General features: G+C 38.8%; 2 protein-coding genes across 9 annotated transcripts in view; both read left to right on the top strand.

The window, feature by feature from the left end:
* The first annotated feature begins 313 nt into the window (after positions 1-313).
* Positions 314-18,998, top strand: TNFRSF1B (TNF receptor superfamily member 1B). 2 transcript variants are annotated; one of them, XM_062593533.1, is made up of 10 exons: positions 314-376; positions 8,282-8,384; positions 10,884-11,012; positions 12,141-12,290; positions 13,172-13,265; positions 13,349-13,542; positions 14,303-14,377; positions 15,425-15,462; positions 15,907-16,177; positions 17,977-18,998. In XM_062593533.1, exons 1-10 carry the CDS (start codon positions 314-316, stop codon positions 18,051-18,053), a joined length of 1,194 nt encoding a protein of 397 aa, XP_062449517.1. In that variant the 3' UTR covers positions 18,054-18,998. The 2 variants fall into 2 exon arrangements, with proteins under 2 accessions (XP_062449517.1, XP_062449516.1); XM_062593532.1 differs by having other exon boundaries at positions 16,801-18,070.
* A 969-nt stretch (positions 18,999-19,967) lies between these two features.
* VPS13D (vacuolar protein sorting 13 homolog D) overlaps positions 19,968-27,129 on the top strand; it is a 113,246-nt gene continuing 106,084 nt past the window's right edge. For all 7 annotated transcript variants that reach the window (XM_062593526.1, XM_062593529.1, XM_062593525.1 and 4 more), the window contains exons 1-8: positions 19,968-20,034; positions 22,761-22,933; positions 23,861-23,938; positions 24,213-24,403; positions 24,702-24,782; positions 25,799-25,915; positions 26,173-26,277; positions 26,537-26,707. In XM_062593526.1, the coding sequence (XP_062449510.1) occupies positions 22,837-22,933; positions 23,861-23,938; positions 24,213-24,403; positions 24,702-24,782; positions 25,799-25,915; positions 26,173-26,277; positions 26,537-26,707 (840 nt within the window). In that variant the 5' untranslated portion in view covers positions 19,968-20,034; positions 22,761-22,836. The remainder of the gene's footprint in view (positions 20,035-22,760; positions 22,934-23,860; positions 23,939-24,212; positions 24,404-24,701; positions 24,783-25,798; positions 25,916-26,172; positions 26,278-26,536; positions 26,708-27,129) is intronic.

Raw genomic sequence — 27,129 nt, 5'->3', positions numbered from 1 at the left:
AAATGTTTCGCGTCTGATACTTTCAGTACATAGTTTCAGGAGAAATATTTTTCGGGACAGCAGCTTAAAACTCAATAAACGAGAGTTTCTCTCAAGCAGAGCAGAAGGGGCACCCGCAGCCGGCGGCTGCCTGCTCCGCTGCGCTCCGCCCCGCCGGGCTGGGGCAGAGCTGGGGCAGGGGCAGCAGTCTGCCCGCTCCGCCCCGCCCCGCGGGGGCCTGGCCCGGGCCCGGGCCGCGGAGTGGGATCGGGGCCGGGCGGGGCCCGCTCCGCTCCGCTCCGCCGGCGCCGGGAGCCGCTCAGTCGGCAGCGGGATGGGGTTGCGCTGGGCGCTCCTCGCCGCGCTCCTCCAGGCCGGCGGCGCCGCGGGCGGCCGGGTGAGTGCCGTGCCGGGGCTCGCATCCCCCCCCCTTCCCGCCCCCTTTAACACCCTCCTGCGTCCTGCTCCCTTTTGCTACATTTTTCTGGCTTCCCAGAGCAATGACTAACCATCTTTCCTGGATTTTCATTAGAAACGGGGTTGACTTTTCAGGCTGGTTTGCAATATTTGCAAAGGCTACGAGTGTGCTGGCAAGTGCAGAGTGCAAAATCTGTATGTGTTTTACACTGTTGTTTAAACAGGAAGAGCTTGTGCTTTATCGGATCGTTTCAAACAATTCCTTATTTACATAGAAAGGCCCTTTAATTTACATCTAAGACCTGATGTGATCCAGCTGTGTCTGCTATGTTTTACAGCTAGCTATATTCTGTTTAGCAGTGAATGTTTTTAACTGTTTAAACCAAAGAGCTTGATAGGATCTCTTTCACTTTGTTTGGGTTTATGCTGTGGTGGTATATTGATAGCATTTTTCCATCTCTTTCTAAAGTGCACTAGATTGTGAAGATAAATGCAGAAATGGTTCAGAGATGTTTTGATCATTTTTTTTTATGGGATATGCATGTTATTTGCATATTTACTTAATTATATTCATTTAGTTTGGTAAGACTAAATGGAAGAAGATGAGCAGGATGCCAGAAAGTATACTAAATCTAGAATTTAGTGTTCTTTTAAGGTGGACTGGGTGCTGTAATGGGTTGATACTAGATTAGATTAATACTTTCAATTGCATCTCAACCATTTTGAATGCAGCCTTGGTTTGTTAAGGTGACAGCATTTTGGACCTAGTTCCTTGAATACTTTGGACTGGATAGGATGGAGAAGGTAAGAAAGGGAGAGCCTCAGAGCTGTAGCAGACCCTGTCACCAAAATGTAATAGTAAAAATGCCTTATGCTTCTTGCTGACAACCTCAATAAAAGGCTGAGTGATTCAAAATGAATCAAGTGTTCTCTCAGCCAAAGCATGAATCTGTAATGGTGGAAAGCATGGAGGAATTTTCAGCATCACTTTTCTCGTTGTCCTCAGGTTTTCCAAACTAAAGTTCATCTATAACTTAAAAAAATACATATATATATATATAGCTTCGGAAACACGGCATCTGCCACAGAGCTGGAAAAAATCTGCCTGTTCTACCAATTTTTAAAAGTGACCAGTTAAAGTAAACTTAGTTTGGATTTGCTGAAGGAGAGAACCCAGTAAAGCAATAGTTCTTGAGTGACACGCTTTTTCTAGTTTTTGTCATCCAGCCTAAATTATATGAAAGAGTCTAGCCTGGGTGTTACTCACAGGAACTGAACATAATTTTTGCCACTTTGAACAAGTCAGTCACCAGATGCTTTTAATAGAAGCGTTCTTGGTAGCCTGAAACCTACGTATCTGTCCTTTGCAAAGCAGCACAATGTGCTGTGCAGTATAGTTGCTGATCTGTGCAGAAATCTGTTTCAAAATAATACCAAAATGCTATTTCCAGCATTTAGCCTAAAAGATATTAGTTCCTTCTGGCAAAGAGGTTTTTGGCTGGTACCTTAGGCATCTTTGGAGGGTGACTAGGCAGGTCACAGGCTCTTGACACCTAGAAATAGGCTTGCACTGCTGAGGTTGATTTGTCCCGCCAGCTTTTGGCGTAGTCTCCTTAAGACAGAGCTGCAGGTGATCTGTTCAATCCAGGCCCCAGTATCCTGAAAGAAGACAGATATCTTGGTTTGTGTTTGGCTTACATTTTCTAGTACTATTCCCTTTTTGTCTCCCTTAATGACTTCATGTGTGCATGTCATGCAGGGCTCTAGCATTACAGGACATAAAAGAGGAATGAGGCCAGAAATGGCAGAGCCTGTATACTGGAGCCCTTGACAAGATCGCCACGTATAAACTATACTGAGCTTCAGTTAAGCATAAATGTATACACAATGGAAGGCAAAGGACACATAATTTAAAATTTATACCTACTTAATAGCATAGAAATAATCATTTTAAAATTTCCAAAATAACATATTATAAGAAGCCTTTGTGGATTTATTCCCTGCATTTTATAAAACAAAACTGTCTTCTCTATTTTACCCTGAGACTGTCTGTCTTCCTCACATGGTTTCATCTGTCATCTTTACACTTAGGGTTTACTTCTCCATTCCTACTCTGCTTTCAATATTAGATATCATTTGTCTTCATTAGGTGCATTTTCCAGGATGTCTCTAATTAAGCTCAGACTTAATGTGGCCAATCCTGACTTGCATATCCTTCCTTGGGAACTTGCTCCCCAGCTGCCCTTCCCTGATGAGTGAAGAGGATGCAACCTGTCTTTCTGCATCTCAGGCCTACAATCTGTTGTTCCTCTTGTTTTCACCTCTTGTTTGTGTGAGTACCTTCACTTTCTACAGGGAAACTGTAGATTTTCAGGCACATCAGCTTTGACAGTCCATATTACTGTAAATGTCAGATCTTGATTTAGTAGATAATATCTTCTATTAGAGCAACACTGGGGAAAACAGACCAGCTTTTGGATACACAAGCCTGAAGGTTTGGAAATAGAAGAGCTGATATCCTTGAAAATGTGTATATTTTTCCAAATATATACATTTATGTAATAAAAGACATTATTTCTCGCTAGAAACTTTGCTGTACTTCTATTATTTTTGTATATTGTGAATAAGTTCTATATTCTATGCACACTAATGCCATCCCTTTCAGGCAAAATGAATGTACTCTTAATATTATGGGCAGTGCCAACGAAGTAGATAATCTCTAACAATAGGGAAAAAGATACTGTTTTTTCAGGCAAGAAGGGATGTGGAACTGTAAATCTGTTTATCTGTGGCTATACAGACTCTTGCTTATACAACATTTACATCTATAAAATGCCTTGAACAGATCATAGGTGTTTTATCTTTACAGAAGTAAATTAGAATATAGGATGACAGAACAATTCACATAAGGGAGACACAATCTTAGAGCAGGAAAACAACCTTAAATGAAGCTTTATGTTTTGAACGTAGCTGGGACAGCCTAATACCTTGATAAAACTTCTACTGATTTCAGTGAGACTTACTATTATCTATGACAAATTTAATCCTAAACGGAATTCATTCTCTACAGGACCAGTTTAGATATTTTAAATAGAATTCTGTATTTTCCTGTCTTAGACTTAGTTGCTAAATAAACGGCATGTCTCTACCACAAGTCCTTTCCACAGAAACAGATTCTTATGTCAGAGTCTTTGGTGACTTCATTGTGGTTTCATTTACGTAGAGAACACTATATGCTAGGTGTAGTTCCTGTTCAGACTCCTTTGTTTGACAACTTGATTTTGATGAAATCAACTGTAAGAAAAGGAAACCAATAAATGGGTAGGAATATGAGTTAGGATTGAAATACGTGTTTACATCTTTGTTTTAAATTACCTCCTTGAGTAAAACTGAATGTTATATAAATGGACGAACATACGTATACCATTAGCATGTCTTATTTCTAGTACTGAAGATACTTTATTCAATTTAATTAAACATAAAGTCCAAGAACATAGGAACAAACTAAGGCAGGAATTGAAGGAAATTTCCTTTATTCTAATTAATACTCAGCACACAGTGAGCACTGTGAAAGTTAAGGGCTGGCCTTCTGACCTTGGCCTTCCTCTCCAATAGATAAGAACGGGCTCGTGTATTGGATCAGGTCTTTCTGATTTTGAAAAAGTGTGAATCCAAATCTGGATTTGAGCTTTATAACACAAGCAGTAGGGTCTCAGCTGTGGTGGGCTCTGCATGACTGCGTGGGAGGGGGCAGCCTGTTAAGCCCTACCTATCTGCTAGTGCTGACGCACACATGGCATAGAATCATAGAATCAGTAAGGTTGGAAGGGACCTCTGAAGATCATCTAGACCGACCCCCCTGCTTAGCAGGGTCACCTAGAGAGTGTTAGACAGGGTTGCCTCTGGGCGGGCCTTGAATATCTCCAGAGAAGGAGACTCCACAACCTCTCTGGGCAACCTGTTCAGTGCTCTGTGGTACAGTTGCAGCCTGAAAATCATGGGATACTGGCATGTACTCAGCTAGTTTCCTCTCTCAGGGGAGATGGGATATGTGGAATCTTGAAAACAGTTGTCCTGGAGCACACACATTTGGAAGAGTCTGTGCTAACCTCTCAGCTGCTACTGGATAACCCACAAAGGTCACCTATCTACTGGATGTCTTTAAGGCAGATGGGAAAATGATGCCAACAATGCAAGGACTCTGGGGAGAGAATCTTGAGTAACTGACTTCTTGTATGTAACTTCTCCGTCATTGCTTAATATGTGGACATTGCAAAAAAATTTACTCTGAGTTGTGTAGTCAAGGACAATTACAGGGTTTACTCATTTTTAATTTGAGCAAATAGAGGCTACTCACCTTTCTTTTGCTGTTTGCCAGTACAAGAACCAAGTGCCAAAATAAGTTGCCTAATTTGATCAATATGCATAGAAGCAGACTAAACTTGTTGTTTAATAATGTCCATGCCTTGGTCGCTAGATACAGGAAACGTTTTGCATCTACTGGCATCCATTAGATTAAATTATTCCAAATTAATTTTGTCTGTACAAAAAAAAAAAAAAAAAAAAAAAAAAAAAAAAAAAAAAAGATTTAAAAATCTGCCATCATTAGGCACTGCTACCTAAGGCTGGCCCAAAAGATGCAATACAAGCTTCTCAGCATTTTATTCCTCAAAAATCTTTCTCTGGGTTATTGTTACCTCATTCATAACTGAGAACTTAACCTGAGAACAGGTTTTATTTTTTTATTGTTTTCAGATGAGTCACATCAGACCATGGAAGGGTTTCATATTTACATAATTTTAAAATTCAGTGATTTTTCCTTCTTATTTTTCATAATTAGGGAGCCCTTCAAATAAAGTTATTTTTCTTATCATAATCTACTTGCAGAACATAGTCACAGTAAAAGCAGAAAACAAAACAAGGACATATGAGATGTGCAAGCAGTAATAAAATGTAAAGATTATGGGATAGATTCTGGTCCCCTATTCTTTGTCAGACGTTCAGCCCAAAGCAGCCAATAGACCTGGATGCTAGAGACTTCTGATTTGGGCAGCACTGCCCAACTCAGATCCTAGAATTGCTGAGACGGCTAGCAAAAGTGGAGTCTTCTTGTAGCCAAGGAAGCCAGGAGAGTTTTACTCCAACTAAGAGGCCTACATTTGCTCTGGTAGAATAGGAGATCTGGTTGTTGACAGTAACTTGATTAAATGAACTTGAAAATAACTACTGAAGTTAGTGGGATCCCCCCAGTGGGAACAAAGCTGAGCTCATGTGCGTGTTTAAATTGTGTCTAAGTGAGTTGCAAGTCATTTTTAGTTTCCCATAATGTTCTTTAAGGATAGTTGGCAAGATATTGTCAATTGTATGTCATCAAGAACCACAGTTCATCAGATAAACTCTCAGGAAGATTGTATCAGTCAGCAGAGACACACTTTCAAGCACGACTTGAGAGAAACAGATGTGAACCCATAGGCCTAAGGTTTTCCTGTGCCTTTAACTCTCAGGACAGTATTTACAACAGATAACGCAAAGGATGAGATAAGAACATTTCTTGCTGGGAAGCTTCACCAGCAGGATAATTTGTGATGTGGTTTGTTGTATTTCTCTCTTTTTCTGTGTGTGCTTGCAGTGAAATCTTCAGATTAAAAATACACTCCAGTGTTTGTTTTAATGAAATTTGTAGTGTGACTGCAAGAATGCAGCTACAGCACTTTATTTTTCTTCTCTTAATAAACAAGAAAAGAACTTCTTAAACTAAAAGTACTTCTGATGAGAGCAGAACCCTTTTCTCCTTCTTCGTCAGATTATAGTGTCAGCTCACATTTGCAAACGGTGTGGTTTCTCTATTACTTACTGCCCTTCCTGTGAGGGTGCAGTACCAAGTCCAGCATTAGCCATTGTCACTGAACCTAACTTTATGGAAAACCTTATTTTTCTTTTTCAATTATTATGATTATTAAGGAGAACCTCCAAGTTCTCCTTCAAAGTCTTCAATCCTCAAGCAAGCCACCTTTAAGTAAGCCTTCTTACTGCAAAGCAAAAGTGGAGGCCAAAGGAGTTCAAATTTGGAGACATTTGTGACTGCAGCATGGTTCCTGTAAAACTGGCTTTGTTCTCATCAAAAGACAAGGAGCAGAATTTGAAAAACTCACTTTGTGCTCAGCAGCTGAGTTTTATTTCACCTGTCTGCCAGAAGTGTGAGGGATAAAGGTAATACCTTATTGAGCAGGCAGAGGATTTTTAAATTAAAGTGCAGTCTCTGTTTTCTGCCTAAGACGTGTGCTTTCTGTGTCAGCCTCTAAAGAGAGGCAACCTGTTCTAGTGTTTCAGAAGAATGGTTTCTTGTCCTTCTTCCCTACCCCACTGCAGTTTCTAGGCTGTTAAAAGAGTCTTTACTATTCTATTTTTCAGTTTGCAACTTGACTGTTTATCGTTGATCTGTCTGTGAGAGAATGGGATGGGTGTCGGTGAAACCCTACCCCAGTCTCTCTAGTTTTGAGTCTTCAACTCAACTGACTGATCAGAGGAGATCAGAATCATCCTGATTCTGGTCAATGTCACCAACTTTCGGTGTTTTAAATAGGAGGAGTTGTGAAACTTTTACCTAAATAGTTTGCCTTCCTTTTTTTCTTTTCTTGAGTGAATATTCAAATTCAAGGCTTTTTCTCTGCCTTCACATTCTAGGAAAGGGTTATTTTTGACGGTGACCATTGAGTAGATGTGTCAAACTCTGTTTCTGATACACAGCTAGATAAGAAGTAAAATATTTCAACAAGCTGCTTAAGAAAATATTGAGTTCCTTTTAAGCAATTGTTGAGTGGGAAGTGCTGTGCTGATCTACTTTACCAGTAATGTGAAGACACAATAAATAATTAACATGTTGTTTCCGTAAGGAGGAAGGATATTTTCATTACCGGCCTCCAAAGAGCTTGTTCCTGTTTTGATTTCTCTTTTTAATTATATTTGTAAAGTACTTCTCTAAATGTGTATAGACTATACATATAACAATCTCTTCAGGCTGCAGAGGATTGAACAGTGCCACATAGTTTTTGAACAGCATCCTTTTGATCTAGCAGGAAACTCCTACGTTTATACTACCTAACATTAGCCTTTCTCTTTTATTCACACTATGTTTTTCACCCTTTGAAAACAGATGTCAGGTCCTCAAATATTTTGACTTTTGTTCATCGAAGTCGTTGAGCTGTGCCGATTTATATGAGCTGAAGATTAGATACAGTGTATTTTATGACTGTTTCATATGCACTCTTTTCTTAAGAGTACACAATTGTTCCTTTACAGAAGAAGCAGTGCTGTTTTGGAGGACATCATTGTTTTCAAAACATTAAGGCCTTTCTGGTTCGGAAAGGAATCAAAAAGTGTATGGAATGATGAGGCTCTTTTAATCATGCCAAGGTACTTAGCCCTTTCGTTTGGGGAATTCACTGGTGGCCCACTGTGATGCTAACCCCATTTTTCCACTGTATTCTTCTGGCTATTAAACCTGCAGAATCATTTTGGGTACTGTGACAAATTGAAGACAGATCTTCCAAAACAGAGGAACCTTTAAATGGTCTCAAAGCCTTGTTGAACTCAAGCCAGTTTGGTATGTTGAATGGTGAATGAGACATGCATTAATGGTGGTAGTTTTTAAAGACCTTGAACTTATAATCTGTCTTTAATGTGCTGAAAAAATATGCCAAAAAGGTATAGAACAGTAGCTTTAACCTGTTTGTTCTCCTTATACTTTCAGGCCTGAATCAGTATCTTGGAAAGGAAAGTGGTTATAATTGCATTGATCTTCAAATGTTTGTCTTTTCTGAATCTCTACATGAGGATCAGGATGGATGGACTTGTGATTCATGATTTTCCCTTTAATTTCTCCTAGGAATATTCATTGCCTTATACACCACAGTTTGCACAGTGCCAGGACCCCAGCAGGGAATTCTATGAAGAAAGACTTAATAAATGTTGCAGTCAGTGCCCTCCAGGTAATTTATAATTTACACTGTTACTTTACATGGCCAAATTCAATCAGTTTTCAGAAGAGCATTGTATTTTTCGTTATTGACACATGTGAAGAACATCAGAGTTTTGCTGTTTTAATGCATTCTTAGCTAGAAGAACATAAAATGCTGTGACTGTAAAAATATCTGCAAGAGAAAGACAGTTTTTAACCAGAATTAGAGTTTTGTTACAAGGTTAACCTAGTTGGGGCTTATCAGGAGAATGACCTAGGCTGCTGCACTCTTGTAAGCTCAACTTTGCATGGTATTTTGATTAGTTTTTAATTGCATGTGTGTGTTGTTTTTTTTTTTAAAAAAAAAGCTAACTAATGAAATCACAAAAATTAAACAACACATATCAGACTAAAGCCCAGTAATAACAGATACATTATAAAATAGAGCATATGAGGTAGAGCTTAATTTCTGTACTTTGATAATATCACTTATATAAGGGGATTTCCGCTGGACAGGTTAACCTATAATTGCTCATTAAGGATTTTTTTTTTGTCTTTACCATAAAGCAGCCACTGCAGACCACTACCAGAGCTAATACAGAGATATAAGAGTGCTGAAACTGCTCTTCTAATTTGAGGTGTCATGTCTCACACTCCAGCAATAATTATTAGTGATCTTTTGTTAGCAAACAGTTATTGTATGCAGACATACGGGGATGTTAAGGGTTTTTTTTTGGGGGGGGTGGGGCGGGTAGTGACATTCTGATATTTTAATAATATAGTTTTTGCAAAAAGCTGTCATTATATGATATTAGACACAGCAAAAAAAAATGCATATTTTTCTCATAACATGCTGAGCAAACAAAATTTGCCCTCATAAATGCTGAGTTCCCGTCAGAGGGATCCGGAAGTTTAAGCAGGAAATCATATATGCTGAAACAGCCATAGTTGCTTGAATTAACAAAAAATGTCTAGATAGATCTGTCACACTTCCTTTCTAAAAACACACTGGAGGCCAAGATGATGGTTCGTAATTAAAACCTGTATCTATTTCAGTAAATGGTGGTCAGTGACATGACTCTATCCCCTAACTTTGATTTTTTCAGAATAACAAACTTAATAAATGTTTGGACAGCAATTTGTAGGAAACCTAACACATTTATTTTTGTTCTTATGAATTTGAAATGTTTTCACTGTAATTTAGCAAAAATTTGGAGCCTAAATCATTAACAGGATATGGGAGGTAATATGTTAGGTTTCAAGTAAGCATACTCAAAAATTAAGTCTTTGGCAATAGAATGGCTCACCTCTGGCCCTCCTATTTTTGGAGAACAGAAGTTCTCCAAAGAGCTCCAAAAACTTTCTCAGTGATGCACCCTGCTTTCTGATTATGTATTGCAGGTTATTTCTGCACAAGGTGTGAGACATTGACTTATATCTTCTTCCTTCTTTCAAACAAGGAGAGAATGGCTGAACTGAGGTGTTTCCTATCCTTCAAAAAGGATATGTTGGAGCTTATGGTTATTCATTCCCACCACTACACTGAACTCAGTCTTTAGTGAGAAGAGTTGGTGGAAAGAGTAGCAATGGTTTTCCTAGTAACCATCTGTGAAAAACCTGAATGTTCACCTCTCTGTATTCCTGGAGAAACTATCTTTGACAGCTTTTGATTTCATTTAGAGTGCCAGTAGCTTCAGAAACTCTTTGCTTTGATCTGTTAGTACTTGCAGATGTTCAATTTCAAAAGGTCATTGCAGAGGCATAAGGAACAGAGCAGTGCAAATGATGAAAGAGGCATTTAAAAATGTTCCTAATTATTCACTCAAATCCCAGGGCCTCCTCTGAGATTGTTTGCTGGGTCCCTTTTCACTCCTGTAGTAGTTCAGGGACAGTCATTGTAGGATTCTTTTCTGGCTTTGCCATTGCTCTGCTAACAACTTTGAGGTAAAGGAAAAAGAATAAATATTTGTAAAGAGCTAGAGCTCATGTCCTTTCAGTAGTGACAAGTGGTGAAGTTTTAATTCAGGTTTGTTTGTGATAATGATACTTATTACGCCCTCTTCACTTGCTGTTGTTAAAGGTAGTAAGGGCCTCACCCAGATACGTCATTCTGGCAGGTGCCGGACTTTCAGCATGAAACATCATCCTCTGTGTTTCACCACAAAACACGTCTCTTATGGGGGTAGGAAAGGTGGGGTGTCTTTTTTCTTTCTCTCTCTCTCTCTCTTTTTTTTTTTAATGTACTGTGGTAACTGCATCTAAGCACCTGCTGAGGTTTTTTTTCAGGATTGATGCCTTTTTTGCTTTTAAGATGGCTAGAAGTCACTGAATTGAATGTAGGAAAGGGTGTCAAACACAAATGATACAGAAGAGGTCAGATTTTCCCTGTGTATACATGCAATCCCCATTTAAATTAGAACCTGCTTGGTGTGTGCTACCAGTCTGATAGAGGCATTAAAAGGAAAAGTTTTCTACAGCTAAGAGACATTTACCTTAATTCCTAGTGATGAGATTTTACTATTTTTTATAGGTCAATATAAGTTACAGAGCTGCACTGACAATGTGGACACACAGTGCAGTCCCTGTGGACCTAACACATATACAGCGATCTGGAATCGGTCTCCTCAGTGTTTTGCCTGCTTACCACCTTGCAGGAAAGGTAGGCCTGAATTATTAAAGGGACTTTTGTGCCTTTAACAGCCTGCTCCAAGAGTTGACTTGGTTTAATCTGGTCTTTTTTCCTAAGGAAACTCAAGAGCTTGGCTCTGTCACTTGTGTATTCCCAATGAACATTTTCCATTCTCACTTTTTTGTACTGATAAAATTTTGGAGGAAAGATAGGGAAAAGTCCTGTAGACTGTTAGCACTCTCCTTTCTTCTTATGTCCTGGAAGTTTGATAACAGCCTTATATAGTTGGAAACTAAGGCACTCTATCCCTAAAATACATGCAGATGTCATTAGTAGAGTCACTTCTTGTCTATACTGCCCAGCCGATGGAGCTAAGACTCGACTTTCACAGGGGTAAGTGGACAATTCCATTGCCAGCATCCATTCATTCCTTGGTCTGCTGGGCTGCCAGCAGCAAAACACCAGTTGTGATAGTCCTATATTACTTTTATTTCATTTGCTAAGCAGCATAGTCAGTAAAAGGATGCTGATTCAGTTTATTATAGGGAGCTTATTAGTACGTGAAGTAGATGATGACATCTGTATGTTGGTGTAATGGACAATGTGAACTAACAAATTCATATTGTTCCCTGTTGTTTCTAAAGGAAACTGGTATAGAAAAGTATCGGACTCATTAGCAAATGAATGTTAAGGATACAATCCAAAGTCATTTGAAGGCGCTTTGGTCTGATCTAAATAGATAATCTTACAAAACTGATTAATAGAGGCTGAAAATGTCTGTAGCAAGGTTTCCAATTACTTTAAATAGTTGCATGATCTGCATAGATTACAAATATTAGTGTGGCCTCCAGATATTGCAGTTATGAGCAAAGATAACACAAATATGTGTATTTATGATCATAATACAACTGTAGGTACAGAGTTCCAAGTGTAAATTCTCCAAATGCAAATTTGACCTGTAAAGGAGAAACAGCTCCCCTGAAAATACAGATGTTGGGCATGTAACACTTCTTTTTATGATGGTACACTAGGCAGAAGCTGCAATATTGTCTTCAGTTTTTGCTATTTGAACATCACCTTACAGTCACTTGAAACACTACAAACAGTGGTTTTAATTGTTGCTAATGGCATCTTGCCTTTTTCTTGTTTTAAAAACAGGTTTTGTGCAGGTTCAAACGTGCACAAAGTCACAGGACAGAATCTGTAGCTGCCCACCCAATGAGTACTGCATTTCAAAAATATATGAGTACTGCAAAATATGTAGAGTGCATAAAAAGTGTGGAAAAGGTTACCGAGTTTCCAAAAAAGGTAATTTAATTCTGAACATTCAATCTACATACATAACTTTACTGTATAAAGAGGGTTATTTTTACCTTAATAGTCTAAATTTTTCCTAGTCTGCCCTGAACTCAGTAAATTACAAGAATAATGTATTTTAATGCCCTGCAGCTATGTGTTCTTTTTAATGTAACCATTATCTTGGCAAGCAGGCAGTAAATAGAGCAACAATGTTCTCAAGAGGCATATTGAAAGGGACAAAATACCTTGATCTTTTATTATCATATATCATGAAGTTACCTAATCTAACTTAATTTTCTTTTGTTTTGCTGCACTCTGTGATTTCTTTCATACAAGTGACTCAGATTCAGGACCACATAATTCTTGCCTAAAACCTTAAAACAGGGCTTCAGGTTGAATTTAGAATATAGTAAATAATGATAACTCTATGCTGTCCTGCAGAGGAATTAATTTCTCTTTATTAGATGATGAAATTTACTGCTCTCACAGTGTAGTTGTCTGAAGATGAAAACAATATTCAGAGAGGTGGATTGCCTACTAATTGTAATAAATCAGGAAAAACTTGAAAAGAGTCAATGCAGCAGAATGGAATAGGTGGTCAGCCTATTAGGGACTAGTGAAAAGGCTCAGCATTGTCTGTAGTTCCACTTTTTAACTTTGTTGTACATTTTAACAGTCTTTGAAAAAGAGTGACTATCAAGGGCACAAAAGTAACAGCTGATGAATCTTCTGATTTATGTTTGGGTGGCATGGTTCATATTAATTGCTTTTGTGACAATCACAGTCTGCATTTTGTGCACTGCCTCTGTATTGCTTCCAGGATCTGTACTTGATTATTCATTCTTGGTTCTCACTAGATGACTAACTGGAGTTTTTCTATTTCTTTAAAGGAACAGACAGCACAGATACAGAATGTAAACCTTGTCCTCCTGGAACTTTTTCAGATGAGGAATCTTACAATACCAGCTGTAGACCGCATACAGTGTAAGTCACGTTTCTGTCTAATGCAACCTTTAACTGTGCCTAGGCTTGATTTCTTTTCTAACCTCTCTTTTTGCTTCTTGCAGTTGTAAATCAGTGGTTATTCTAGGAAATAGCATAAATGACACTGTTTGCGGTGACTCAGGAATAGCATTTGCCACAGCTCTGCCTCACACTGTTGTGAAACCCATCCTGACACAAAGCTCAACTTCTAGCAGACCTGAAATATTAACTCGACCTGTCATTCTAAGTGCTGCATCTGATATGTCTTATATCATTGGTGAGCTACTAATTTTTTCAAAGTCATTTTTATCTGACTAGGAAGCAAGATTGCATTTAGTTTTTTTTCTTTCAGATAGCAATTACCTGTACCCAGATAGAACCTCAGAGCAGCAGAGTTAATTCGATATGACACTGCATGTATTGAGTTGCATATTATTTACCTATATATCTGCCCAGCCTCAGTGCATTCTACGGTCCTTGTAACTCTGGCAATATTTCTAAAAAGCGCAGAACTAGATTACGCAATGCATTTCCTGAGAATTGGTGCTGTGAAGGGGTAACTGGTAGAAAGGGCTTGCATTTTAGAGTCTAGGCTGAGGCAAACTTGACTTAATGATCCACATGGAGAGTGCTTTCGGAGACTTCTGGCAGCTTTTCCCAGGACAGGAAATCCTTATAGCATTGATAAGTGCAGACATATTCTCTCCTGTTCACAGCCTATCCTGCAGGCGTATGTGTTTAGGAGCATTGCTGGCCTTATACTTATTGAACTGTTGCTAGTCTAGTGAGGTTCCTTTTGTGACTGAGGCCAGAATCCATCCTCATTTTTCAACAAAGGAAAATTCAATTTTATGAAGAGGTGGAGACTGAAATGTGACTTTGGTACCCAATAATCCAAGACATCAAATGTAAATGACAGACACAGTGGTTACTTGTAAATTTAGCTCTTATAGTCATGGACAGAAACTATGAAACTACCTGTTTTTAATTCTCTTCTTTGTCAGACGCACCTGTTAAATAACTTATGTTTTTTTCAGGATCAGTAACAGGGCCATTGCTGTTGGTCTTGATAATCACTGTTTTGGGATATTGCTTAGTCTACAGAAAAAAAGGTAAGATTCATGCAGTGAAATAAACAGTTATTTAAACATCAGAAATAATAACATCTGTTTACCTAATAATTTGAGCCTACTGCTTAACTGATTTAAGTGTCTCAGAAGGTGCTGGCTTCCAAGTTTTTCTCATGGCTGGATATGGATGCAGGCTCTTTGATGTCTAATAATATATGAGTTCACTGTTTTTTTTTACAAAAGGGAAAAGACATTTATTTGTGTGTTCTGCTTCACTGACTGGTAACCTAGCTTCAGGAAATTTTCAGGAATGTTCAGAGGAACTTTAGACCTCATTCATCTGTTATATTTGGGTGAACTTGGCCAAAGGATTCAAAGGTCAATAGGAGAGAGAGAGATTAATGGAAAACTCATGCAAAGCACAATGTTCATATAAACTTTGCAGCCATAGAGAACCAGAATAAAAAGAATACTCAGAAGTATTCCATATGCATTTATATTAAATGTTCTTTATTATTATTTATTAAAAAATATATCTTTATTAGATCATCTTTACTAGATAGAGTGAAATTCACCTCAATACAGGGATATGAGGCAGGTGCCCTATTCAATTCTCTTATTCCTTAGATTGTAGATAGCTGTCTAAACATGCAACATCCCAGTGGAGCTGGACAACTGTGCAGCAATCTCCTACTGCAGCTTGTTTAAATATTTTGTGCCTCATCATTTGGGTATTAGATATTACCAGATGTTATTACTAGCATTTTACTGTCATGAACATATTTTATTGTTACTGGTACCTTTTCTCATTGGCACAGTGCTAAAGAAGAGTGATTAATTCATGCACGGAATCCTCTTTGTTCACTGGCCAAATTCAATGCACTTTACAAAATTAGTGCAATATAAAAATTTACAAAAATTTTAAATAACATGCACTAGCAATCTGGCTTCATCCATGGAGCATAAAGGAAGTATAACTCAATGTACATTTGGAGTTCTCTAGCAGCAGTGGGTATCACTCAGGCTAGTTAAGAGGGAAGATTTTTCAACTTAAATTCTGCTGTTAATGAACTCTTTCTTCACTTGCAGCACTTTTATATTCCCCGCCAACTAGAGAAACAGATTTGGTGAGTGTGGCTAATTCATTCCTTTTCATCTTCCATTTCTTTAATAGTTATATAGAAATCATACCATCTTAACTAATTACCAGTATAAGAAAATTGCACAGCAGAAAGCTAAAACTGTAGTGAGGAGGGCCTGGTATGATCCCCAAGTTAGTGCTTAAGCTTTACTTGTCCTGACTGACCCATCCTCACATTATTTCAGCCTATTTAGCCATACAGCATAAGTGTGATGCACAGCCTTGTTCTCTAATCATGAAGTGCTATTGGTGCCTTCAGGAGACAGATTCATTTTGTTGAACACCTGGTGAGCTAGTATGAATTTTACCTTCAGTTATCACTATGCAAATGGAGATTATCAGTAGGTCCTTTAGGAACCTAAATGCTGACCTTTTTTTTTTTTTCAAAAAGAAAAAGTTAATGTTTTGCATTTTTCTGCAAATGTTCCAGCCTTTTTCCCCTACAGAGAAGCAGTGTGACCAAAAAATAAGAAATATAGGATCACAGAACTCCAGTAACTCCGAACAGGAGGAACAGCATCTCTTGGAAACTCCAGGGTCAAGCAGTAGCTCTCTGAATAATTCAGCTGGGTCTACAAGGGCCAGTGTAATAAGTAACAAGAACAATGAAAAGAAAGAAATGGAAGGCTTTCAGCAGCAATATTCAGCCACCGAAGGTTGTAAGCTTCACAGTGGAGACAGACACAACTCTGCAAGTTCAGGTAAGAGTCTGTCAAAAATCATGTATCAGAATGTTCTAGAATCTCTTGAAATTTGATTATCCGTTATGAGTTTTTTTTTTTTTTTATAAGCAGAAGTTTAAATGGCAATGTAAAACATCAGAGCTATGTTCAGCAGAGAGAGTATTGAGGAACTTTTTAAAGGAGAAGTGATAGCTTTAAGTTGTCAGCCTGGAACAGTAAAGACAGTGTGCTCAGCATGCTCAGCTGCAAAACTGTTTTTGTAGAGTAGGCAGTCAGTGTAGTGGTAGGCAGATGCCTGTACATGGGAGAAAGGGACAAATGGAGCAGTAAGAAAAGATGATTGGCAAAGGCTTCTGAAATGGAATGGGGACTAAGAAAAAAGAAACAGATGGGCAGGCAGTTGACTGTGATCCAGATCTCTATTAGTTGTTTTCTTTTGTTTTATCCCCTGGGATGATATGTAGATTATATTGTATCAAAAGAAAAAAAAAAGGCTGCAAAATCAGCTTGCATAAATTGTTTGAGGCAAGGAGATAGTTAGCCTATTTTAACTTTAAGTCAAAGAACTGGATAAAGAATCCAACCATTCTACTCTGGGTTTCATTCTTCCATGCTTAATTTGTTTTTTGTTTATTTGATAGAACACTCTGGTAATGGAGGAACACAGGTGAATGTGACTTGTATTGTTAAAGTATGTAATTCGGACTGCAGTTCCCAGTTCCCAGAACAGACTAGTTCATCTAGCATGGATTATGGAAATGCTCCCCATTATTCTCCAACAGGGGAAGAAATTCCCCTTTCAAAAGAAGAAAACCCCTTGAAAAAAGAAACTGAAATTCAGATCTCAGTGGAAACCGAGGACAATTTACTTCAAGACTTACTTCCAGAAGAAAAGAAGTTTCCTCTGGATATTCAAGATGTGGGGATGAAAACTAGTTAAAGGAGATTACAGATCATGTATTGATCGACTGATAAAATACATCAAACAACCTCTGAGCTTCTAAAATAAATGTTATATTAAATGTAGCATTTTACAGAGACTTGAAATCTCAGATGAATATAGACATGAAAGTTTTTGAGGTTTTAAACCTTTTTTGTCAGTCTTGAGACTCTAAAGATGATCTTTGCAGTTTATAAGAAGCTACCACTTTTTAATGCTTTCTTTGCTTTTAAGCTGAATGCCCTACTCTTCCCTTACTTCTGTGATACATCTTGATCATATCCGAGAGAGACTTTTGTTAGCTTTGAAAAGGAACTGTTTTCTAACTTTGTCATTGACTTTTCTGCTGAGACTTCTTGTGATGATAATTTGGGTTCATATATACTACCTGTTGAGAACATGACTGCAACCAGCCCTTCTTAAGAGACTGGAATTAAATGATCAGTTATCCAATGCTAATAAGCTATTCAAATGGTTTTAATTTTAAAACTATTCCATTCAATTTCCTATCTTCACGTATGTATTCCTACTAGCCTTTGGACATTTTTTATTATTATGGTTTGCCTCCTTTCATCCTGGGACCAAAGTTTACAATTCAAGCTTAAGTATATTGAGGAGCAAAATCTTCCACAGCCGTTTTTATACTAAATTACAACTATTCTGTTATTTCTTCAGCTGTACATAGTATTTTAGAAAAGGAAATCTAGATTAAATAGTTGTAATCTTTAAGTAGACAGTAAGTTCCTTCTACTGATGATTTGAGTATGACATCTGTGTGTCATGGCTGCTTTAATATGATTCCCTGGCTGATTCTGACCTCATTTTAAAGGTTATCAAAGTTAACCATAAACACAAAATATTTTTCTCTACGTTACAGTGAACATTATAGAAGATCCAGACAGCTCAATTCCATTGACCTCAGGTAAAGGACTGTCTCTTGATTGCATGGCATAATCTGTGAAAACTGGAATTGATTCAGACCTCAGAACCAGAAAAGCCTGTTGTCCTCCACTTGTTGATCCACACTGAAGATCCATCTGCCTCTTACAGAATAGTAGAGGTTCTTCTTGAATTCATGCTTTTGGAATTCAATTTCTAGGATTGCATTTCCCATAGTTACGTTTTATGTAAGTGGATTAACTGACAATTGTGACAATTCAACCAGAATTTGCAATATGGTGTCTCAGTTATATTTAAGTGAAATCAGACAGCAGTCATATTTTTTTCTTCTATTTCATGAAAACTTACATGCTTACCTCAGAAGTAACTAAATGCATTTGTTGTTTCTGAGTTCTTAGGTTGAAAAAGAATATCCTGGAATAGCATTTATTCTACAACTATGGAAGACAGTCAGAATTTAGTTTATGTGGAAGCTTAGAAATGTGAATGTTATCAGATTTATTCACACTTGTTTTGGAACTGAGAAATGATAAACAGAATTTTAATCCTACTATGAAAACTTCATAGAATGCCATTTTAAACTTCTACTTGAAGAGTCTTTCAGTAAAGATGCAAAAACCTACCAAATGGAAACATTGATACTATTACAAAATTGCAAGATTTATGCAAGAAAAATACCTAATTTTATATATTGCTTTGAACTTCCTGCACTGTGCAGAGTATTCTCATGTCTTGTACATCAGCTCCCAGTATTGAGACCACGCTGAAGAAGCAGCTGAAGATTTTTGAAGTTTAAAAAATGTTTAAAAGAACTTATTGCTTATGGCAGTAAATTTATTGGGTTTTCAAATTATGAAGCTGCATAGTAGAAGGCAAATTCAGGTTTTATATTGGAAGTATGAAAAATATGCTTGTATTTGTTTATAAACAGGTTTTAAAAAGTCTTTATTTTTATAATGATGTATGTCAAACTTTACATTAAAATTCTTGTTTTTAGAAGGGATTGCTTCATTTCACATTTTGAACTACTGCATTTAACGAGAGAAATAAAGTTGTTCTAAAGAGGATTAAAAGAGAATCATTAAAAGAGGATTGATCAACTGCCCTCTTATTAACCATCGCCTGTGCAGAGGCACTAGGATTGATGTTACGGAGGATTCTGTAAATAGACATTCTTTCACTGAGTAGATTTCATGGAGCAGATTTAAAAAAAGTCACAATCGTGACCTCCAGTCTGGGCAAATGGATCTTTAACGCTACGAATCCCTGTGTGATGTAATCATACTAATTAAAAAATATAGGGTTGCCTTCCTTAAATATTTAAATGGTTATTACTTTAAATGAAACTTATGATCTTCAAGGACAGGAGCTAAAACATGTGCTTTCTCATTAGCCCAGGCGTTTCCCACTATGGCCACCGTCACTGCCGCCACACGTCCCGACGGGGGAGCCGGAGCCGGTGCGGTCCTGCGGGCCCCCGCGGGCTCTCGCGCTCGCGCGCGGGCGTTGGCACCTGGCGCCGCTCGCGCGCGGCCGTTGGCGCCTGCCTCGCCTCGCGCGCGGCCGTTGGCACCTGGCGCCGCTCGCGCGCGGCCGTTGGCGCCTGCCTCGCCTCGCGCGCGGCCGTTGGCGCCTCGCGCGCGGCCGTTGGCACCTGGCGCCGCGCGCGGCCGGCCTCTGGCGCCTGCCTCGCCTGGCGCCCCGCCAGCGTGCCTATGAGGCGCGCGCATCCCACGACTCTGAGCGGGGGGCAGCGCCTGACTCATGGCGCACACGCCCTGCCAGCTTGTGTAACCGCTGCTGCCCGGGCCGCCCCTGCCCCGCACCCGCTGGAGAGCGGGCCGCGGACGGAGGGCGGCCCGGCTCCGCCTCAAAGAGGGCGGGGGAAGAGCACATCGATAGCTCGGCGCTCCCTCGCACAGGCGGCTGTGCTCGTTTCTCACCCCCCTCCCCCATCCGTTGGTTCGCGATCGATTGGCGATCAACCCGTTGACCCCGTGCGCCATTGAGGAGGCGGCTGCGGCCGGGCGCTAAGGTAGGTAGCGCGGGGCTGGGGGTGGTGGCCAGGAGCTGGCGCTGAGGCATGCCGTCGGGGCGGCTTTAGGCCCCGGCTGTAGTTTCTTCCTGCGTCGGTTTCCGTTCCTGCCTCAGCTTTAGCAGCGTGGCATAGGCCCGGCCCTGAGGGGCCCCTCCCTGCCTCACGCCCCCCTCAGGGCTCCGCCCCGCTGTCTTGGACCTGAGGGGGCGAGGGGCAGCAGTACCTCTCTCGTTTCCGTGTTTCGGGGCCGGAGCCGTGGAGAGGAGCAGGCCCACCCTCGCCAGGGGCCTGCCTTCTCCTTTAGCCCCCGCGGCTGGGCCGTTGCGGCGCCCCTTCGTGCATCGTCCCCGCATGGTGCACGCCGTTTTCCCCTTGCCCCTCCGGTGCTCCCTCAAGTCTCTGCCTGCCGACACCGGGCAAGGTGACCTTTCCTCTCGCCTCTTACACATGTTATGTGCCAACAGGTTTTCTCTTTTGCTAAGCTCCTCCTCCTCGCGGCGTGTTTGCTTCTGTGGAAAAGAGGAGAGTATCTTGAGTGAGGAATCCTCCACACTGTCTTCTTGTGTAGCCAGGAGCTAAATAACTTTTCCCCTCCACACACACATTCACCCCCAGTTGCACTTAGTAAGTAATCTTACTCCACCTTTCTTCCCCTTTGCTGTGCTGCCTTCCAACTGTCCCTTACCTCATGACCCTGGCCCCCGTCCTTCAGGGCCAGTGCTGTGAGAGCAGTTTCATCTTTCCTATTATTAAAAAAAAAACAAAAACAAAGACAAAAAAACATTTTCCGGGGGAAGTGAGCCAGCTTTAAGTGAACTCCTGGCTTTGGACTTAGTTTCTCATCCTGTTAAACTGACTGTTTTTGTTTACATGTATGTTAAGGAAATAAAAACATTGCAGTTGAGCAGAAGTGTTTAGTTTTCCTTCCAGTGGCACAGCAGTGCATTAGAAAATTACGAAAGTATGTGCCTTAGAACTGTTGAAGGGTTCCTAAGTAGTTACCTACGTTCCACAACAAGTTTAAGTGAAGGAGATGATTTACTTTATTTATAGTTCTCATGATGACATCGAGCATGGAATTGTTCATAGACCTGAGATTTTTCAGTCATTGTGACATTAATCTGTTCTGTGCTTCTGAATGTTTCTTCAAGATCTTTCTTCAGATATCACTGGTGTTGCTTCTCTAATGGAGCTTTTCTTCTCTTGATAAAAAAATCTACACTATCACTTGAAAACCTATAGTTAGAGCAACTGTTGATGAGGTATTTGTGTGACTGGTGCCTGATTACTTCCCACACATACACTCTTCCCCCCCCCCAAAAGACGGACTTAAGGAGAATAAATGCCTTTTTAACAGATGTCATCTAAGAATGCTACAAAAATACAGTTGACAGCTTTGGGCAGTAAGGTGTTTTGGATGCCAAACTGACTTCTTGCTGCTCAGTTAGAAGTGGTTGCATTTGTGGCTTGTAAAGATTCTTCGTGTGTTAATTTAGAGCTGGTATATAACTTTTTCTAAAATCAAGTTGTCCAAGATTAATGGAGACTGTTTTCTGCTGCATCTGGTGTAACTGTCTAGTCGCATCTCTATTTTAGGACCATGATTATTCATCAACCTTGAAAAGAAGTGAAAACAATATAAATGTTTCATAAATGTTCTGGATACCTTTTATTATAATCAGTAAAGACTTTCAGTGTAAGCAAAATCTGTAATTTATACAAGCGTAGAGAAAAAGTGTATGCCCTCACTTACCCTTGTGCATAGAATATGAATGCACTCAGCTCTAGTTAAAATTTTCCTTCTGTGAAGTTAGAAAATCCTCCTCAAAAGCATTTACGGTGTATGTAGTGGGATGATACATATAGTTTTACTTAGAGAGTTTTCGGTATGTTTTTCATTAAGCAAGCTTGTTATCTCTTCCTGGAGTAAAAATTGGAGATGCTTGAGCCCCTCACAGAGAAAGTGAACTTGTGGAGTTGCTGAGGTTTGCAGAGCCCCTGTGCACATGCCTATTTGTTCTTTTTTCCCCATATCCAGTCTTTTTACAGTAACAGGTCTGCTAGTGTAAGAAACCTAAGTGCTGCCTCCTGAAAATTTTTTAGAGGTGCGTTACATAGAACAGAGGGAGAACAAATAGGATTAGTGTGATCTGCATTAATAGAAGGGGTGAGGGAAGCATTGTGTTTCTTTGCCTGTTTTGAAAACTAACAGATGTGGTATAAAATCAAATTGAGAAAAGAGCATTTGGATGGACACCTGTTATTTGAATCTAGACTTTACAAAACCAGAATGCTGACAACCTGAAGAAAATATCAGAAGCAGCTTTTAAAAAGAGATTAAGGACACCAGTGCAAAACTGCTTCAGATCAATTTGGATTTTTAGTCTTTCTCTTTTTCGAAGAAGAGGTGTTGTAGTGTCATGTTCATTATTGCATCAAAACACTGTGCTTTGGTAAGAAAAAGGATGTGAAGATGAGCTTTATTTGCCAATCGGAGTGGTCTATAAACATCAAAGCTCTGAATGAAACTTGGCATGAGTTGGAACTTAAAGGGAATGTGCGTAACAATTCTTTATAAAGCAATTTTTTAATAGGTAGAGATCAAGCTGGATATTTCTACTACTTTTGGGGTGAATTACAATGAATATTTTTGTGTAGTAGGATCACATGGCTGCTGAGAGACTATATGTTTCAGACACTCATGTCCTTTCTTTTTCTTCCAGAGTAAAACCGTAACTATGGAACAGAGATCCAGAAAATGACAGAAAAACCTTAGTTGCCCTCTTCTAGGACACAGTCATGTTGGAAGGATTGGTAGCCTGGGTTCTCAACACCTATTTGGGCAAATATGTGAATAACCTGAACACAGACCAACTTTCAGTAGCCCTTCTAAAGGGTGAGGATTCTTAGTTTTTTTATGTAACATTTTTATACTGTGATTTAAAAAAGACTTGCATTTTTTTTAATAACTGAAGGATGGAATAGAAACAATAAGTACTTAATACTATGTTTAGCTTTTATATAAGTGCTTTTAATATACAATATTGTGCTAGTACTTTACAACGAATAGTAGATTCTCTTATGTTCCTAACTATGTTGTTTTTTATTAATGCAATTAAACCAATTTATGAGAGACAGATAAATGTATGCTTAGTGTATATAATCACCTTGTTCAACTTATACAATATTTGACTGTCATTTTTCTTAAAGCTTTTCAGTAAAGTTTGTTTTGAGGAACAGAGAAAGGAAAGATTCCATATTCTTTACCTCCTGTGCTTTGGTACTAGTAGCCACTCCTTTGTAACTGAGACTTCTGTTTATGTCATGTTTTTCGTGAATCTTGTATCTTCACAGGGAACTCAAAAATTAATACTTTCTAGTTTGCCTTTTACTACTATTATCAGCTGTTTTTGGAGGGAATATTTTGTAACACTTCAGTATAACACTAACACTTTTCTTTGTGTGCCTTTTGCAATATTTGGAAAATACTTTAAGTGTCTCTTTTTAAGAGACAAGAAGTAGAACCTTTTTTCTCAGTAAAGGCAAAATTCAGATCTAAATCCTTGCAGAAGATTTTTTCTAGCTGATGTTAATCAAATAATTTGAGCACATGGCATTGGAAAATTAATGAGTATATTAAATATCCCTTGCAATTGCCATATAACTCAGAGTGTTAAGTTGGCTATTCTCATGAAATCTTACTCGATTCTTTTATTTGAAAAATATATTTTAGTCATCTTATGCTTTAACGTTCAAATTGGTACTCTAACATAATTTTACTCAGCTGACTTGTGAATTGTTTCTCCCCCACTGCTTTCTATAGGTGCTGTTGAATTGGAAAACTTGCCACTAAAGAAAGATGCCTTGAAGGAACTGGAATTACCATTTGAAGTGAAAGCAGGTATGTATGTTGCCTGTGTCTGAGATGTATTATAAGTAGGAAATATTGCATATGTAAGAAGAACTCTTACATGATTCAGAAGCTTGAACAAATGAGGTAACCTGATTTTTTGGTAAAAGAGTTCTGTTGTAGTATTGTATGTGTTACACATTTTCTTTCTTTCTTTCTTTTTTTCACTTTTTTTTTTCCCTCTTCCCCCCTTTTCTCCTCTTCCCCTGGCAGTAGAAGTATGTTTACACAGGAATCTGATAGCATCTCTGTTTTGTATCTCTAGGTTTCATTGGTAAAATAACACTGCAGATACCTTTTTATCGCCCACATGTGGATCCATGGGTGATATCTGTCTCAAAACTGCACTTAATTGGTGCACCAGAGAAAAAAGAAGATTTTGATGAGGAAACGGAGAAGTTGCAGGAAAGAGAACATAAGAAAGCTCTTCTTCTAGCACTTGAAGAAAAATGGAAAGTGAGGACTTGTTTTTCATACTGAAGAAACTGCAATGGTAGATGGTTTGCATTTAAGTCTCCTAAGAAATATGTATCTTCTGATGATAGATGTATAGGAAACAGAGTTTGGTCTGTAGATGCTAACACAGTGCAACTCTTGGAGGGGGAGGGGAGGTCACGTGTTGGAGCTGCTGATGTGTTCTCTCTCTCCCTGCTGTCCTTCTCCCTACCCCAGTAATTTCAGTATAACATGGTATATTGTTTCCTGACCACTTGTTAGAGTGATGGTTAATGCTCATCCCTATTTTCTCTTTTAGAAAGAACGACAACAGAAAGGGGAGTCTTACTGGTACTCAGTTACTGCATCTGTAGTCACAAGAATTGTAGAAAACATTGAAGTAAGTAAGCCTTTGCATTTTAGAGTTTTTCAAAAACCTAACCAATGCCCACTGTGCTGCACATTGTGTAGTCGTTAGAGAGGAAATAGGCAGCCAAAGGTAGATGTCTCAAAGAGAACAGTTCCTCTTCAGATCAACTGTTCATAGCTTGGAAGTATGCATCAGAACCTGGCTATTCTGCTCTGTTCCCCCCCTGCCAAAGTCCTAATGTAACTGCGGACAGCTTAGCATTTAGGGTTCTGTTTGTTTTTTATCCTATAATGCTTTCAAATAAAAATTCTTGGCAACTATATTATTAGTCATTTGTATCAAGAGTTAGCTGCTTTCTACATATTAGTTGTTACAGTGTGTTTGCTAGCTTCTGTCCAAGGATTTATCAGTTTCCTCCTTTGTGCAGAGGAAGTAGCCTGACTCCGTATTGTTTGGTTGCTCTGTAACTCGCCAGAAGGAATTCACGAGTGAGATAGTGTCAAATGATTTGCCCTTCCTGATATGTTAGGAAGGATGTATTTGGTACAAGGGCTCAAGGCCAAAGGGTTTACGCTTGTCTCAGTCCTGGACTGTACATTTGCCGAGAAACCACAGTAACTCAGAGCTCTCAGAGGATTTACCACTGTAAAATTAGTTTGGGTCATCTTGTACCATCTTGACTCATGCTGATGATTCTGGTACGTAAAACGTTAAGTTTTTGGCAATTGTACATTTGTGTTGAAAATGAGGTAATAGTAAGAGAGCAAATAAAGTACGCTCTTTTGTGAAAGTGGCTAATTGATTAGGATGAGAGGGATGGCCTTGGTATGTGAGGAGAAGAGAATCAGAAAGTACGAAAGCAAAGTAGGGAATAGGACTTTTATGGGATCTAAATAAATACCAAAAATCTGTTGGAGAATTGCAGAAATTAAATATTAAAAGGCTTGAGTATTAATGAATACCACTGCTGTGCATTCTAATAATGCAAATAGTTGTCTCTAGTAATGTGGGGCTTTTTTGTTTGTTTTTTTCTCCCCCTTCCCCAGTTAAAAATTCAAGATGTCCATTTGAGGTTTGAAGATGGCGTCACAAATCCTTTGCAGCCATTTGCTTTTGGCGTGTGCATCAAAAATGTATCAGTGCAAAATGCAGTATTTGAGCCAGTAAGTATAACTTTGCACAAGAACTTGTGACAGCTGAGATATGCTATAGTTTCTTTCTGTTTAAAAGTGTACGCTACAATGAATACTAATAAACATTTAGTACAAATATGACTTTTTAATAAGCTTCACTTTAGATAAGTGTTGCTATGGGTATTGGTATAAATTGATTATAGGTATTATATAGTGTCTATTGAACATGTAGAACTAAAATTACATGGCACATGCTGTTTGACTTTATTGCAATTTTTCTTCTTCAGGTGGAGAAACTAATGAGGAAAAAACAATTAGATGTTGCTGACTTCAGTGTTTATTGGGATACTGATTGCACTTTATTGGGTGATCTCCCACCTGGTCAGCTACAGGTACATGAGAGATTTTGCATGTGAAAGAGCAACAGAAGTTTATGATTTCATGCTATAATGGCAGGATTCATGTGGGACCTGCAAAGATTGTGATACAAAATCTCTTCTATTTTACTTTTGAAGAGAGAATGTATTTAAGAGCTTTCACAAACTTGACTGGTATGCTAATAAAGTGTATTCTAATATATTAAAACAATATATCCTAATAAGTATTTTACAGTCTTTTTTTTTATAAAGTAAGCTTGTTTGTAACTCACAGGAAGCAATGGACAAAAGCATGGAAAGCCGTGATCATAATTACATCATGGAACCTGTATGCACTTCTGCCCTTTTGAAGAGAAATTGTTCTAAGGAGCCTTTAAGATCACGCCACACTCCACGGCTTGAGTGTGACATTCAGCTTGAGACTATACCCTTGAAGCTTTCACAGGTAAACTCTATGAAATTGTATTTCTTGAATTATATATCTCTATGGAAAGAGTCACAGATTCAGGCAGTAAAATACTTGCAGGGCTGTTACAAATTTTTTAGCTGCTGGCCGCAAAACTGTGATAATGTTTGTAACTGTTGAAGTGCCAGTTATTGTAGCATAAAATTAATAATTTCTTAAAGACTTAGTTTTAGAGGCAAATTAAAATGATGTGCCAAAGAAACTTTTTGGTTTAAATATAATCATTCCAAATTATTTAAATATTTTAGTGTACTTCATTACTGTGACAAAAACTACTTTTTACTTTTTTTGCTTACTGTAATACCAGGAGGGATGTGTATTTTTTTCTTTTTCCTGTAGAACATACAGTAGCAGCTGATGGTATGTTTTTTCTTTTTCTGGCCTGAAAAGGGATTTCATTC

This window comes from Rhea pennata, chromosome 22 (genome assembly GCF_028389875.1).
Source record: "Rhea pennata isolate bPtePen1 chromosome 22, bPtePen1.pri, whole genome shotgun sequence".
Lineage (NCBI taxonomy): Eukaryota > Metazoa > Chordata > Aves > Rheiformes > Rheidae > Rhea > Rhea pennata.
This window is presented reverse-complemented; position numbering and strand designations above follow the sequence as displayed.

What these genes read in the sequence shown, in the direction of transcription:
- TNFRSF1B (XM_062593532.1), top strand. Translation starts at nt 314, where the DNA reads ATGGGGTTGCGCTGGGCGCTCCTCGCCGCGCTCCTCCAGGCCGGCGGC. An exon ending in CTTAGTCTACAGAAAAAAAG is followed by an intron (nt 14,378 to 15,424) that starts GTAAGATTCATG and finishes CTTCACTTGCAG; the next exon opens with CACTTTTATATTCCCCGCCA. An exon ending in CAACTAGAGAAACAGATTTG is followed by an intron (nt 15,463 to 15,906) that starts GTGAGTGTGGCT and finishes CAAATGTTCCAG; the next exon opens with CCTTTTTCCCCTACAGAGAA.